The sequence below is a fragment of the Kryptolebias marmoratus genome, linkage group LG13, assembly GCF_001649575.2.
Source record: "Kryptolebias marmoratus isolate JLee-2015 linkage group LG13, ASM164957v2, whole genome shotgun sequence".
In the NCBI taxonomy this organism is placed as follows: domain Eukaryota; kingdom Metazoa; phylum Chordata; class Actinopteri; order Cyprinodontiformes; family Rivulidae; genus Kryptolebias; species Kryptolebias marmoratus.
In genome coordinates, this window is record NC_051442.1 from 25,704,933 (window position 1) to 25,721,512 (window position 16,580).

At 35.6% G+C, this 16,580-nt stretch overlaps 1 protein-coding gene across 1 annotated transcript in view; it reads right to left on the reverse strand.

Moving 5' to 3' along the window:
- Positions 1-7,982: 7,982 nt before the first annotated feature.
- The window catches only part of LOC108245953 (protein turtle homolog B), a 202,803-nt gene continuing 194,205 nt past the window's right edge, over positions 7,983-16,580 (reverse strand). Inside the window, exon 20 of the mRNA XM_017433219.2 lies at positions 7,983-15,363. Coding sequence (XP_017288708.1) covers positions 15,149-15,363 — 215 coding nt within the window. The 3' untranslated portion in view covers positions 7,983-15,148. The remainder of the gene's footprint in view (positions 15,364-16,580) is intronic.

A 16,580-nucleotide genomic window follows, 5' to 3' on the forward strand; every position in this document is an offset into this window, starting at 1 on the left:
CTGCTATCCTCAGACATGTCCTGTACCAGTCTAACATACTTATCTGTCACTCCAAATGTCCTCATACAACACAACAGATCCTCTCTCTGCACCCTGTTGTATGGTTTTTGTGAGTTCGCAAAAACACAATGAAGTTCTTTTGTTTACAGTTTACACATTCTCCCCATGCACTTGTGGGTTTTCTCCAGGCCCTCCAGTTTCCTCCCACATACCAAAAACATGTTAGGTTTATTAGGCTACATTCACACTGCAGGCAAAAGTGGCCCAAATCCAATTAGTTTTGCCCATATATGATTTTGTATGACATTCTGAACTTGACAAATCAATTTTTAAAAAAAGCAAGCTCACTTTTCTGCCAATGAAGTAGGGTTATGGGGATTGATCAAAATATTGATATTATAATTACCAACATCATCCTGTATGTAGCTCGGAATTCATCATGTCTTCAGCGATGGATGGATAGATGGATAGATAGATAGATAGATAGATAGATAGATAGATAGATAGATAGATAGATAGATAGATAGATACTTTATTAATCCCAAAGGAAATTATGTGGTGGTCTGTAGCTCCCATTCATATAAACAATAAGTTAAAGACCCACCAGATAAAAATGGAGTATTAAAAAATAAACAAATAAATAAGACAACATTTAAGAGGCGATCAAAGCAACCACTATGTTAGGGGACATAACCAGCTGGCTTCCCTTATTACTGCCAGGAGTGACAGAATTATACAGCCTCATGGCACGAGGGACAAATGAGTAGAGCACCTCAACGAATGGAGTCTGCTGCTCACTGAACTTCAGTGATGAGAGAAGACAGTTCAAGGAATGGCCCTGATTGGGCATGATCACCCTGATCTTGGAGTGTGTCCTTTGCTCCACCACTTTCTCCACAGAGTCAAGGCTCAGTCCCACCATAGAGTCTGCCTTCTTAATGAGTCGATTCAGAATAGAAGTCCAGTTACTTTGTCCATTTTTTATTATTATTTTTTGGCTTTTTAGATTTGCTATGTTCTGGATGACTGAGAATCTACCCCAACATATGATACTAATGTTGTTGTCAGATCAGATCGATACTATCATGACGAGATCAATACTTGAGTCTGTTTCTCTCCTCTACTTTCAGTATGTTGCTCCTGTTCCAGAAGTTCAATTCAGTAGTCAGGAAGTGTCATTATCAAATGTAAACATGAAACATGCATGGCAGATAATAATTTCATTGGCTCCAACTGCACAACAACTTCAGATTTAATACATACATGCTAACATTTGTATGATCCATATTTACTTCCATAAACACAGTGTGCTGCGTGTGACAGCACATCTTCTTCTGCGCATGAGGGTCACTTCAGGGCCGTAGACTTTTGTAGCTGGAGTCTGATGATGGTCACATTTAAATTTGAATGTGAACAAACACTCAGCAAAAATAATCAGAATTGGGCACTAAGACCTGCAGATTGAACACAGTTGTTGTAAATAAATTGCCCCTAGTTGTGAGTGAGAGCGTGAATGGTTGTTTGTCTCTACAGTACATGTCCATATGATGGACTTGTGACCTGTCCAGGGTGTACCCCACCTCGTCTCACACATGACTGCTGGAGATAGGCACCAGCTCCCTGTGACTCTGAAAGGTGATGTGGGTTAAAGAAAACGGATGGGTAGATATTGAACTTTGGGGCTTTTTATTGAATTTAGGAGCTTGTTTGAGAAGAAGAAAATGTCCTCTGTGCATCATAGTGGAAAGACTTCCTCCTGCTGCTGCTGCTGCAAAAAATTCTATCTGATGTGTGTTTTGGATCATTGTCCTGTTGGAACCCAACTGTATCCAAATTTCAGTCGTCCAGCTGTTGATTTGAGGTAAGAATTTGGAGGTAGTCCTTCCACAGTAGTCTAGCATCTACAGCATCATGACACCACCACTGTGCTTGACAGTTGGTACAGTGTTCTTAGGTCTGAAAGCTTTACCTTCTCTCCCCTAAACAGACTTCTTGTCATTGTGACAAAACAGCTCAATATTTGTCCTGTCCGGCCATCACACTTTTCTCCAGAAGACATTTAGCTTTTCCCATTGTGCAGCTGCAGTCCATTCCAGTCTTCAGGATGAATGTTTTTCTTTTAGAGCAGGAGCTTCCTCTTTGCTTGGCACCACTGAACTAGAGATATACTGATACAGCTACTGACAGTGCTTTGTGGCCTCCATCTTGATAGGTTCAATGATTATCACTGTGTACTGTTTACATGTCAAAGCCACATGGTGTTAATTCCTTGTGTGTGCTGTATGTTGTGTCATCAGTCCAAAAACACATCAAATAGGCTTTTTTATTTAAATAAACACATATTATACATATTGTAAAAACAAGGAAAAAAAGAGTATTCTGTAAAGAGCAAAATGCTGTCCCCAGCACGCAACCACTACTGTGACAAAATTACCAAGAGCTGTAATCATTTTAACCAAATCAGAACATAACTACACTTTAAGTGATTAAAAACTTTAATGTCTGCTTAGCCTAACTAGACATCTAATAACAATGTTTGAAGTTATTTTCACTGAGACTAATAACATAAACCTATATAATGACGTATAATGTATATAATATAATAATGTATAATGCATATAATGTTGTACTGAAAATATATTGATCATATATTTTCAGTTAGCTGGTACAATTTGTCTTAGCACCTTCTTTACAGTAATTACAGCAGTCCATAGCGAGTACTGAAATACAGTGTATTAGGTTATATTTCTATATACTAGATTTATATTTCTATTAAAAAAATCTTATGATATCTAATGGGACATTGTAGCACTTTGCATTGGTTTTGAAAAGACAAGCCAACAAGCTTTAAAAATAAACAGATGTACATCATATATGACAATAAACACATTAAGGCAAGTTTAAGGGGCAGAATTTTATTTACATTCATTCTGTGTCAAGCTGTTTTTGACCATTCAATATAGGTATTCATTTTTTTATATTAGTGTGCCTCCCTGTCAGTACAAGCTGGTCCCACTTGATTCTGGGCTAAAAAAGTGCTGAAACTGAATAAACTGGTACATCGTGTTCCTGGAAGGTATAAATTTAACTAAGTGTTACAATGGTGTGTAATTTATCACTTTAGCACAAATATTTTTTTGATTTAAAAATATTTTTTGTTACAGCATTTGCATACACAATGGACAAGACAGACAAAACTGAAAAAGGTTATGTTTTCAATCATTTATGAATTATTATAGCATAATACTTTACTAAGAAACATAATAAACTTTGAAGTGCTGGTTCTGATAAATACAACTGATGGCAAAACATTAGGCACCTTGGCTGAGTTTAGGTTTATTACTCTGATATTAATGGTCTGTTGCCATTTTGGCAGCAATTAGGGACACCAAATAGCACCTACCAAGATGGCGGCACAAATTCTCACTTTCTTAGCATAGACTGCGCTGTAATTGGCCATTCCAGTGTATTTCTATGACAGTGGTTGGATGAGTGATGTAAAACCAAACTTCCAGGGCATTCTTTAAAAAGAGACATTTGATCTCTGAGCTTTTATCTTGGTAAATAAATGTTAAATAAAATAATAAGACAAGGGCACTGGTGTTCCAGCAGTTTTTAGTTCACAGTAGGCTTGAGCCTTGGTGGTTCCTGGGTCATTCCTGAATATTTAAATCTATTTCTGCTCATTATTAGATCTTCACTGAGTTCTAGCCTAAACAAAAATGGCAATACCTCTGTGAATTTTACAGATATTGAGCTATGGTTTGGTGTGGTAGTAGCTGAAAGTCATTCAAAATACATACTCCAAACACTAACAAATCATGTAAGATATTGGAATTTTTCATAAGATTGTGCATTATGATATTTTAAAGGTTTGACCAAAATGGATTTAACTTTTTAATGTTTCATTAGAAGATTGTTTAGTCTAAAAGTTTGGCCTGAAAGGTAGAGGGTGGTATGCATTCATTCAATGCATCCTAGGCCTTTATTTTTAGATTAAAGTGTGCTCAATAATAGGACCACCACTGAACAGTCTTTTTCTTTTTTGAAAATTTAAACATTTTAATAAATAAAAATTGTAATATACACCATTCTGAATATACAGCTACAACAAGCATACCAAGACATTTAAAATACAAAAAAACTGTTCAGTTCAGTTGCTTTCAGTTTTTAGGGGAGGGTTGAGGGAGGGGGTCACAGGATTTACAACAGCCATACATTCTTGATAGTGTTTGTGCAAACAAATATAAAAAGCATCACAATTCTAACTTTTAAAACTGCACATATTACACATGTGGACTTCAGATTTCTATGAAGATATTTTTCTGAGGTACAGAGTTGTCTAATCCTAAAACTGACAAAAAATATTTAATTTGTTTTCGACACATTCCTAAATTACTTCAACACGTCTCAGGAAGACAGACCAATCAGGAGACATAAGTTTGTTTTTCTTCTAACTGTATTGCAATTTGGTATGAAAAAACAAAAACAATCAGCTTTATGCAAAGTGAAAACTTTCATATTCTTATTTTATGAGTCCGTGTTTGGTGGTTTCTCTAGTTTGTTAAGAAAGAGTTATTACAAGTGGTGCCATCTACTGGTGGCTCTTGGAGTACTTTGTTGCAGAAGACTTCCAGCCCATAAAGTCCTCTAACTGCTTAAAATTTTACTTGTAGGGTTTATTTATTTATTTTTTTTTTGTTTTTGACTTGTTAGAAAGACTCTAGAGCAGTGGTTCCCAAACTTTTTAGCTTCTGAATCCCAAAATATTAATGACAGAAAGTTGCAACCCCAAATATTCTCAGCTGAACAACACAAATATAGAAAACAACTAAATAAATAAGAGCATAATGACAATGCAAATAGCTTAAACAAATATAATACTTTTTCCTATGTATACCTATTGTTTTTATTTTTTGATAAAATTATAGTTAAAGTTTGCCAGTGGGAACTATTTTTAAATTTTGTATGATTTCTGGTGATCATGTCAAGACCCCCAATTTGGTGGTTTGTGACCATAAACTGTGTGATAAACCTCCGATCAAGACCAAGACCACCCCCTGGCTTCCCTGTTGGCTGGTCCCAATACAAGTTTTATATCCTGTTCCCTCTATGTAAACAAACAGGTCATTGCTATTGGTAAAATAATAATAATAATAATAATAATAATAATAATAATAATAATAATAATGTAGATTTTCAGTCATTTAGGACATGTCAATCAAAAAAAAAAAAAAAATAAACAAAACAACTGGACTTCTGTTCAGTAGGTGAAGATGTTTAACTTCCCATACAGGGAGCTTTCTGAGCTGATAGAGTGGGGTTTTCCGAGCTTTAAACTGTATGAGATGCTCCATTTATGCAGCTAAATTTACATGTCGATTAATCTCACTTTCCTCCCTTCTGAGGGTCATTTTTGCCCGCTGGCTTACAGTGAGATTACATGTGTGAAGATGTGATTTAGAGGAAATGTGACTGGGTATCAGGCTTAATGCTCCATTGTAAGTTTTAGAAAGCTGAAATCTTGGACCTCCTCCTGGGTTTAAAACTGGTCTTTCTTGTATGACATAAATAGCTTCCTTCACCCCTTTCTCAAACTGTCTTCTCTGTCCAAAAATTGAACACTTTGGTCCTCAAAATCATCTTCAACTACAGAATAGACGCCCAGTTGTTTTTTCATTTTTTTAATTTACTTATTTTTAGTTGGTTACTCTTGTTGGGTCAAATATTTCTTTTCTTGCTGCTGTATGTTCAAATATTATTATTTTTAACAGGTTAAGCTGGAATCAGTTATTTCATGTGACACCATGATTGGGTGTGTGGGGGTAAGTGGCACTAATAGCCCCACATCACGAGATCGCAGACCCTGGTTCTGAAAATACAACATGGTAACTTCTGTAAAATGGGTCCTGCTGACTTCAAACCCCAACAACAAGAAAAGGTAGGGACACTTGGTCTGTTAATATATATTTGTCTATGTTTGTGACCCACAGTTGGGTCCTGACCCCAATTTGGGGAACCACTGCTCTAGAGGGGCTTAAATGTCTGAAACAAAACTCAAAGGTCAGTAAGGACATTTCACTCAGCAACAAAGACAACATGCAACCATCCATATATGCTGAGTTTGAAGTTCTGACCAAAAAATAAATAAGAAATTAAAGTAAATATTCTTTCAATTTATTGTTTCCTGTTTAGAATTTTCCCTCCAAAACGTTGGTGTAATCAGATCTTTGAATTTCCTGAAATGACAGCAAACAAGTAAAATCTTTACCATGAGCACACCAGGTCAGCTGACCTGCCATCTACAGTACAGTACAGGATTGTGTAGCTACATTTTGCCCGAAGCAAGGAAAAAACAAAAAACATTTCAAAAGCACCAAAGATGTTTTGTTTAAATAGCACCAGTTATCAGAATGTATATAATGTTTCTGTTTCTTTTCCTTTCTGTTTTGTTTTTAACAGCACTTCATTAAGTGTGAAGTGAGTTTTAGCAGCTGCTGCTCCACTTTCAATTCTGAGCAAAAGGCAGAAAAATGTTCAATATAGTGCTAAAGCTTTAGTTTAAATCCAAAACATCTGATTCCTTCTGGTCCAAAGCAGCTTTAAGACACATTGCCAGCTGTTGCAGGACATGCAAAAAACTGTCAATCATCTCTGAGCAGAGATGTACATAATCGTGATCGAATTAAAGGAGAGCACTGCACAATGGCAAAAAATAACTGAAAAAATAAAAACTGTGGTGCATGTCCATAAAGAATTAAATATGTTTTTACACAATTACGATAAAAAACTAACTGACTATACTCTTTTAATGAAGCTCTTGGTGTAGTAACCAGATATACAGTACAATTGAGTGCACCCTTTCTTTTGTTTTTACACAATTCAGAAGCGGAAGTGAGTGAAATATTTCTCTACTCCGAGTACAATTCTGCACTACTACAAAAAATATAAAAATAATAGAATATTGACTTTTACATTTTGAAAAACAAGTACCATCCCTCCTCCATTATTTACTTTGTCTATAATCTCATACACAATCTAATTTCTAGCATTTAGTTTTCATCAGTGACATACAGAATTGCCATGTTAGAACGTGTTCTTGGTTTCAGCAAATTCTGCAGAAAAGTTAATTCGCATTATATATTCCTCTACAAAAAATATAATAATAATAATTATATATATATATATATATGGTCAATTATTTACACAGTGCTAAAGATTGTATTTTTAAATCTGTAAATTAGCTTTTTAAACCTAGACTTGGAAATTTGTTTTCAAGTGACACTCCACAGAGTTCCAGCTAAGGATTATATTAGATGAAGATCTGCCTGAATGCATCTGCTGCTAAGCCTCCAGTAAATCATGTTCTCGTTGAATTTTCCTTCTTTACTTAAAGACTTTTTAAACAAAATAATATATCTAAAAGTTGCAGTTTGGAATAAACTTCCTCAACTACGGTAACAAAAAATCCCTTAGATAATTTTTCACTGGAATGCTTGAACTAAACATTTAACAAAACACAAATTCTCCTATTTGTGAATAAATGTACTAATTTCTTCTGAGTAAGAAACAACAACAACAACAAAAAAAACTTAATTTGTGTGGCTTGTATCTGGTCACACTTGTTTCCTTTTACTAAACACATTGTAAGGTTGTAGACAACTTGAACTCAAATAATAACTTTTTTGTTGAAAAAAAAAACAACTCAAGTGCACTGTCTTTCTGTGAGATTAAATCACTTTACTTGACAGACAGTGGGAGTCACCCAAACTTTGCAGTTGTACATAAAATGGGTTAGAAATGAAGCATCATCCACTTAATAAATCAAATAAAAGCTATGTATGAGAACAGGACAAATAATTATTTTATTTACTGTGCAATCTTTATTCTGAAAAAGTTGTGTAAAATGCAAATAAGAACAGAATGCACTGATTTGCAAATCTCACAGCCCCATATTTTATTTTTGACAGAACCTAGTGAATATATCAAATGTTTAAACTAACAAAATAATTTTTGTGGAAAAAACAAGGTAAAATTGGGAAGACTTTGAATATCCCATCATCTACAGTTTATAATATCATTAAAAGATTGAAAAAGTCAGAAGAATTCTCGGAGCTGAAAGAACAGGGTTGAAAGTCAAGCTTCGGGCCCTCAGGAGCCCCCACATTATAAACAGGCTCTGTTCTCGACATCACTGCATACTTCTACAAATCAGTGCATATTGATTTTATATACATTTTACACAACGTCTCAATTCTTGTAGAATTGAGGTTATAATTTAATGTTTCTTTTATTACCTAAATGAATGGTTTTAATTTTATGTGTTAAATTACTTTTCTTTAACTTTAATATTTATGGTTCCAATTACAGGTCAAATAAAAAGTGTCACAGTTCCTTAATATTTCTTTATCTGCACTTCATCTAAAAACAACTGCAAGCTTTGAAATCTGAATTGATTGTTTTTCAGTGCTGCTGCTCAGATGGTCACATAAGCACAGATTTTGTTGCATTGTTGAACAGAATACATATCTGGCTCTGAGTGGATGTTCGTTCACTGGCGATTGTTTTAACAGACTCCTACCACACATGTGCCAGCTCCAAAGAGTTTAGATTTGCTGTCATGACACATACTTGTCACAATATAATCATCCTACAACTTAAACCTCTATATACTTAGTTCACATTTCCTCATATTTACCACACGTCTAATTAAAAGCCTTTGCTAGTGGAAAAAACCTCAACACCGTCATAGTGAGCTACAGTTTGTCACCACTGTTGATGTGTGATGCCTGGATAACATCTCAAAAAATTGCTTTTTAGATGTTTTTTGGGTAAATGTGAGGTTTTAAAAAGAAAAAGATAAAGTAGATATATGTAATCCTTAAGGTTAAAGGGTATAAAACAATCCTGCTGCAAAAAGAGTGCAAGCACACTTGAGATAGTAAGTTGTGCTGAAGGTTTACTGAAAGGAAGTGTTCAAAAAACTTTGTTTTACTGACTGGTTGCATCTAAATTCAATGTTGCTTTCAGTATGGAAAGCATCAAGTGCCACTTTAAAAGTTGGGCCACGCTGGGCTTATGACAGGTTGTTACCACATCACCTCCACATGGTGCCACCAAGTGGGAGCCAGAGAAGTCAATGGCCATCCCTGTAAATTGGCCACACCCTCTTACATGCTTGTAGTGCCCTGCTACATTTTTGAACCCTGTGATTAGTTTCATCCCAAAACAATGTTTTTGAATGTTCTCATCAAATGTGTCTGTATATTTTATTCTACGTAGTCTTTGAACTGCTCATGACAAATAAAGGATGGAATGGGAGGAAAATCTGGACAGTGGGTGTTCATGGCGCTGTGTGTTTATTTTGAGTAGCTGGGGATGTTTTCTGACTGTTTACCTGCTGTGAGTGAGAGCGAGAGCATTGTTAAGGGTTGTTTATGAGTCCTGTGCTAAATTAAGTGAACACTGAACATGAGGTCCTGAAGCTAATGCATTGGTATAATGTTAGTTTGGGAGAGATGTGGGACAGATGTTTCTGCACCAAGTTAAAGACTTTTTATATTAAAAAATTTATGTACAAATGACAGTTTGGAAAAAAAAGCTTATGTAATCTGAAAATGTCTAATTAGCTTTGTAAGCTGATTTGGGGATTGGGTGAATAGAGCACACAGCATCACACTCATCTGGAACCAAAGGTTTTGGAACAAAACTAATGTTGAAGCTTTTACTTCTATGGGATCTGAGGGTGGAAAGGACTAACATGATAAATGAGCTGCAACAAGCACTGTAACAATGTGGTACCACACACTGCCTCTTAGAAATATTTGTTGTTGTTGTTGTTTATTTATTTTGTATTCTAATGACATTTCAGTCATTTAGTTTTTTTTATTTTTTATTTACGCAATAAATATTGTTACACTTAATTATTGAAGGTCTGTTCAATTTTGACATGATATTGTAAGAGACTTTAGTTCATAAACGTATGTATGGGAATTTAAAGCTCACAGTAACAGAACAGCTACTATATGAAGCTAATTAGGCCTTTTTTCTTACCAGGGTCAAGAGTCATGTGGGAACACTGTTCAGTTCTGTAGTCCCTCAACAATTATTCTCTCATACAAAAAGGCTATAATGCAGCATCTTGTGTTTTCGTAAAAATAAAATTGGAATTGAGTGGGAGGGCAACATGCATGATATATTCCTCTGAATTAAAGAGAATAGAGGACAAATTTCAATGAGTTGAATTGTGACTGTTCTGTTCTCCGTTAGTTTTTTTTAACTCTAAAGCCTAAAGTTAAAGTAGATCTATATCATAAGGTGTGTGTCTAACTCCCACATTGCATTTTTTTTCTAATAACTTATATCTGACAACAGCATTAAAAAATATCCTGAAATTCTATGAAGGCTTTTGGCTTTGGTGTGCCACCCCAGGATGAACAGTGGCAACATCTGGCTAAAACTTTGACAATTTCTGGAGGTGTCCGTATATGGAGGTAGCACTGTGGTGTGATGTTTTAGTGTATAACCTGTCCTGACAGAGTCTGAGAAGGTTTCGCCAGGACAGGACAATGATGGTCCCAGGATGGTGGAGCATTAAACCTCTCGTCCCTAACTTTTACGGAATTCAGATTCCTCTTTACATGTTTCTAACTTTAGCTAATTTCATATTTTGACTCCCTTAAAAAAAGGTAACTGATGTGACTCTAGTGAAATATTATTACTTTTTAACAAAAGCAAACAAAAAAAACCTTTCACACTAGAGCCAATGTACTTCTGTTCAGCTACTTTGGATTCTTTCAGATATGATTCCTCTCTAACAGCATCTGAAAATTACATTCAGACTTCAGCCCAGTTAGCAAACATCCAACATGTTTGTACAGAACAAGATATCTTTTCCGTTTTTATCTTTTAAACTTTAAATAGGAATTTGTTGCAAATACCAGTATAAGGGACCATTCCAAACTTGGAAAACAATTCTCTATTTTCTTCTTAAAATATAAACAAACTTCTTAAAGTCTTGGGAGAGAATAGCAGGTAGTTTTCATGTATTTGTCCTGTTTCTCTCGCCCTACAGCGAACAGGCCCAAGCAGGACCACCAAGCAAATTCCCAACAGTTCTGCCACCAGAAAATCCACAGTGACACAAACATCACAAAGAGAAAATCCTCCTCTTCTTTTAAACATTACAACATGTTTCAGACCAAAATAACAAAGTGAAATTACAAACTTAACAACAAAACAGCTTTTTAAAAATCTCTGCTAAAGTGACATTCTTAGCTTCTCTTTCAGAGTGTTTAAACGGCCACTCCAACAGGCTGTTCATAATAAAAAAAATACAAAAATACAATGAGTGTATGAAAGTGGAAGCGAGGTTTGACCTGATGGTTTGTTTAGCACCTAATGGCCGTCTGAGAAGCCTCATTTTTCATCAGCTTTATAGAGAACAGAAAAATATTGTTGTGTTTGATCCCATCGTCAGTGCACTTCAGCATTCAACACAACATCATGACAGGTTCTTTAGTCAATCAGCAATAAACTAGTGCTGCTTTGTTTTTAATAAAGTTAATAATGTTGATTTTGGAGGTTGTTACTTCAGTTATAATTATAAACAGAACTTTAGGTATATCTAAAAGGTATTTCCACAATAAGTGCGTAACTTAACATGCATTTTCATGATATAGTGGGTTGCAAAACTATTTCACCCCTTGATAATCTTTCTTTTTTAGAATTTCTTCCCAGAACATGTGGAAAAAAGGTGCTGTGGTCAGATGAGACCAAACATAAAGGACAACACCATGTCTGAGGCAATCTACCACCTCTCATCAGCTGAGAACACCATTCCTACAGTCAAGCATGGTGGTGGCAGCATCATGCTGCTGGGTGGTTTTAACCAGTAGCGACTGGGAACAGTCATGCTCAGATTTTCAGGTTTGCTTTCATTTCTTGTTTGTTTTACAATAAAAAACATAGCTTGTATCTTTGAAGTAATTTAAAGAACAGGCAACAATGTTTTTATCTGGTTATAGCTGAGAGTCATCTCCAACACATCCTCTGAGCTCTGCAAGATCTCGTAATATTGTGTGAGATCACACACAGCTTTATTTTCAAGGTTTGACCAAACCAGGTATAACGCCATCATTTCTCAACATAATATGATTTTAGTTTCAAACTTGTAGTTGAAAAGCGACAGGCAATATGCATTCCTTCAAGGAATGTTGTTTGAGGCCTTTAATGTAGTTTAAAACATACAACCGCCCCAAAATTAAACTTCAGAGTCCAGGCTGTGAGGCAAGAAAACAAAAAACAAACTTTTGCAACCCACTGTAAACAAGAGCACACCTGTTATTATTATTAGTATTATTTTTAATACTACTACTACTACTACTACTAATAATAATAATAATAATTTAGAACAGCAATGTAAATAATCAATTTACCACAAGATGGACAGAATTGTGAATTAACAACCATCTTTTTGCATTTTGTTTATATTTTAGCTCCCAATGAAGGATTAAAGTGGTTCTCATAGTTTTGTTGAACAGATTTGAACAAAACTCTGTACACTATACCTGATATTCTTTGACACCCAAATAAAAACTCAATAGTGCTCCTACTGTTAGCATGTATTGTGGAAACATCCTAATAAACCAACCAAATTTAATTGGTCAAAATGTGGCTGATTTTTGAAAACTGATCAAAATCACAATAAAAATAGAAATAAATGGTAACCTAACCACTGACTAAATTTTAAACATGATTCTTCTTACAACAAACATTACTATGAAATCCCAAATACACAAGATGAGGAAACATAATATTTTCAAAGTTAAACATAAAAAATTAATTGAAACAATTGATAAAAAGCAGCCTAGAAGCAGCATGAGCAGCATATGATACAGCTGACTTATGGCACCTTCTTTACTCAGAAAATTTAAAATCAAAACAGATTTAAGATACTCATGCAGTTTAAAAACAAGAGCCAGAACATGAGCAAACCTGTTGTGTCTAAAGGTGGAAAATGCAACAAAAATTTTTTGTCTGACTTTGTCTTGCCTTTAATGTTGTAAACTGACCTGTCATGAACTATCAGCAGATCTATTTCAATTAATAACATCAATAAAAATATTGGTATAAGGCAGGCATTCATACACAAAAACAAAATTGAAAAATTATAATACAAAATTTTCAAAAATGACAAGTGAAGCAGGCAGAAAATCTGATTCAGGCTGAACAAAGCATTTTTTTGTTTTCAAAAATGTCTCACAAAATTAACTCTATTATACTATGGCACAAAATCCTATTCTCCACACTGAACTTCAGTTTTAATCAAAAGTTTTTGGCATGAATTTCTGAATAGGATTTGGAGCCCTTCACACTACCTCGCGATAGAAAAAGAAAAGTCATAAGACGGAAAGAAAGCGGGCCAGACTTTTGCTCCAGTGCAAAACATTGTGATTTAAACAGAACCAAATGAGTTGATTTGAACAAAAATAATTGCAGTGTCTTTGAAATTAAATGACATCTTTTGAATGCATCCGGATATAAGTATGAAACAAAGCATATATATATATATAATTTTTTTTCTTCATTTTTTTCTCCCTGAATCCCTGTCCAGAGACATTTGCTGCTGTAAGTAAAGGCTAACAGAACATCATTCTTTACACTAAATGAACAAGGAATGACCATTTTAAAAAAAAGAAGAAAGACAGAATAAGGATAATGCAGAAGAAAAACATCAGCAATGCCTTAGAAAAAGGAAAAGCGGAAATTTCTCAGTTGTTTGGTCTTGTGTCCTGTGCTCTGAGGTATACGTGTTAGGAAGTAAGAATGACTACTTTGTTGACAGGTTTCTGGGCAGAAAAGAGAGAAGAGCTGTCAGTGGTAGAGAGGTGTTGGAAAAGAGAAGCAAAAAAAAAAAGATTTTTGAAAAGCACAGCTGAATGATTCCCGTCAGGTTTTGTGAAGTTGTGTTTTTGCACTGGAGTAAAACTTTGGAAACAAGTTGTTTTTGATTGAATTTGCTAAAAGCCTCATTGTATTTTTTGGCAGGAATATTACTTGTTTCAATAATAAACAGAACATGCTTTGTGTCCTCAAGCACCCCTAACTGTAGTCAGACACCATCCAGACTTCTTCAGTGAAAAACCTTTAGAACTACAACTTCAATCTGAGACACATACCTGTTTGACATTTCTTCTAGTCTTAATAAAAGTAAAGGTAGAATTTTGCTGACCTGCAACTGTTGGAGACTAGTTGGAACTTGAATCTGTAAAATTATTGTTTATTTTTTTGTTCTCGTCTCACAAACATTAGAGTGTTTGTGACCAGCGAGCCACGTGCCTGTATTCTAGGTCATACACATTATTTTGTTGCCCACCTCTGTCCACATCATATCCACTGTAGCCTGCTTTGTATCCACCTTGACAGCTGCTGCCACATTTATAATTTAATATTCTGAAGTACACTTTAGGAATAAAGACAGGCAGATTTAGATCAGTTTTTAATAATTGTTCATTATCATTTGTGTGATTTTTGAACCTTGACATTTGAGGCTGTAGCCTCAGATGTTTTCTGACATTAGAGGTGTCAAGTACAGTTCTAGCACTCTAGAATTACAGAAACCAAACTAAGATGGTTCAAGACACTCACAAACAATTTGTCACTATTTTGAGAGGAAATATGTGGCACAAAATTTTTGAATAAAATTCAAGCAACCAGACTGTGAACCTCTCAGACTCACACAAGGAATATGAGAAGTCCTACAAATGTTTCAAGACATTTTGGAATCTCGCTCATGAATGCAGTTCACAAACTAATCTCCAACAGCTGCAGCCCAAAGAGATACTAGCTTAAACTGAGAACAGCAGAATTATTTATTTCTGTTATTACCAAAAAATAATTTATTCTCTAACTTTTAATTCTTTGTTGATTCTATATTTTAAGACAACCCAGGTTATCTTATATAAACAGCAGAGTAATGCAAATACAGAATGTTTCAGTGTTGACCTCTATTTGGACATATTAGGAAGTCGAGATCGTCCATTAACCAAGTTGTTCTTTTCTCTAAATGGAATGCAGCTTGTGAAATGTGTTGCTGGAGTGAAAACAGGAACAAATCACATGGTCGGAACCTCATCTCCAGGGGCTATCAAAGGAAGGTGGCATGGTCTAGGTCCATGTTATCCATGCTCGCTAAAATGGCCCTCTGGTCCTCCTGGGGTGGATGGCGATACAGCAGAGCAGAAAAGCGAGCATATGGATCATGAAGAATGGGTTGTTTCTTTTTCTTGCGGAGGTAGAGTGCTTCTTCGGGCTGGAGTACCTGAGAGGTGTAAGCCTGCTGGGTCTGAGAGGTGGAGACACCTGAAATAAGAAATATGAAATTCATGTATTTTTGGAATTCTGAGAGAACGTTGGAATAATTCAATATAAATTAAAAACCTAGTATTCCATAAAGGAATGCATATTGCCCACTGCCTTCCATGCCAGAGTTTTATCATTTCATGGAAGGAACAGAGTTGTAGTAGTTTTGATCAAATGTTGAAAATGATGTTATGTGTGACCTTATGTGATATTGTGAGGTGTGCTAGACCTTAGAGTATGATTCTCAACTATTCCCACACCAAATTTTGTTCAATATTTGTAAAACTGGCTGAGTTATAGACATTTTTGATTAGCGGTGAATTGGGTTGACTCCAATGTTAATGAGTTGTAGTTGATTTCTATCATTAAACCAAATTTTAGCTCAATAAATGTAAAACTGGCTGAGTCATAGACATTTTTGTGCTGGTTAAATTAACTTATCTGTGGCAACCATCTTGAAAGGGCTTAACTCCAAAAACATGAATCAGTTATAGATGATTATCCAGTTACTTTGAGAGTTTAATAAAAATTTGCCAATTGATTCAAGAAAATATTTTGCTAACTCTACAAACACACAGACAAGGTCAAAAGCATTTTCAACCTTTTGCCTCTGGCAGCGGATAACAAAACCATCATAGTAGTAGTGGCAGTAACAAGCAAGAAGGAATTCAGGGATTGCTTTGTTGCATTGATGAAATTAAATTAGATCGACCACATGTTCACATCTATAAATTCTTCCTGGTTCATTTGTATTTTAATGATAAGTAATCATGCTGAAACTCATAGACTAAAAGTTATTTCAACCTGGAGAGACTCACAATAAAGAGAAGCTGCAATTAAATGATTTTATTTGACATGAATGACATGAGATATTTGGCGCTCGGACCTCGGCGGAAGACGCGAGTGTCGACAATAGCAATGCGCTTCGACGAGAAGCTCAAGAATTAGAGGCATCTTCCCCGGGTCGGACACTGGTGGTGGAGGTCGAAGAGGGGAAGGAAGCTTGAGGGAGCTGGGAAACTGGAGGTGGAGAAGGGGTGGAGGTGGGCTGAAGTTCGGCCAGCGAACGGATGGGGCCATGATGGAGGTCCTTTTAAACGAAGGCTTGCTCACTGATTGGATACGCTGGAGGCGCGGTCTGATGCTGATAGGCTGGAGTGGAGGTGCTCGACGCAGCGATTAGATGAAGGTGAGGCTGAAGCAGGTCTTCCAGTCTG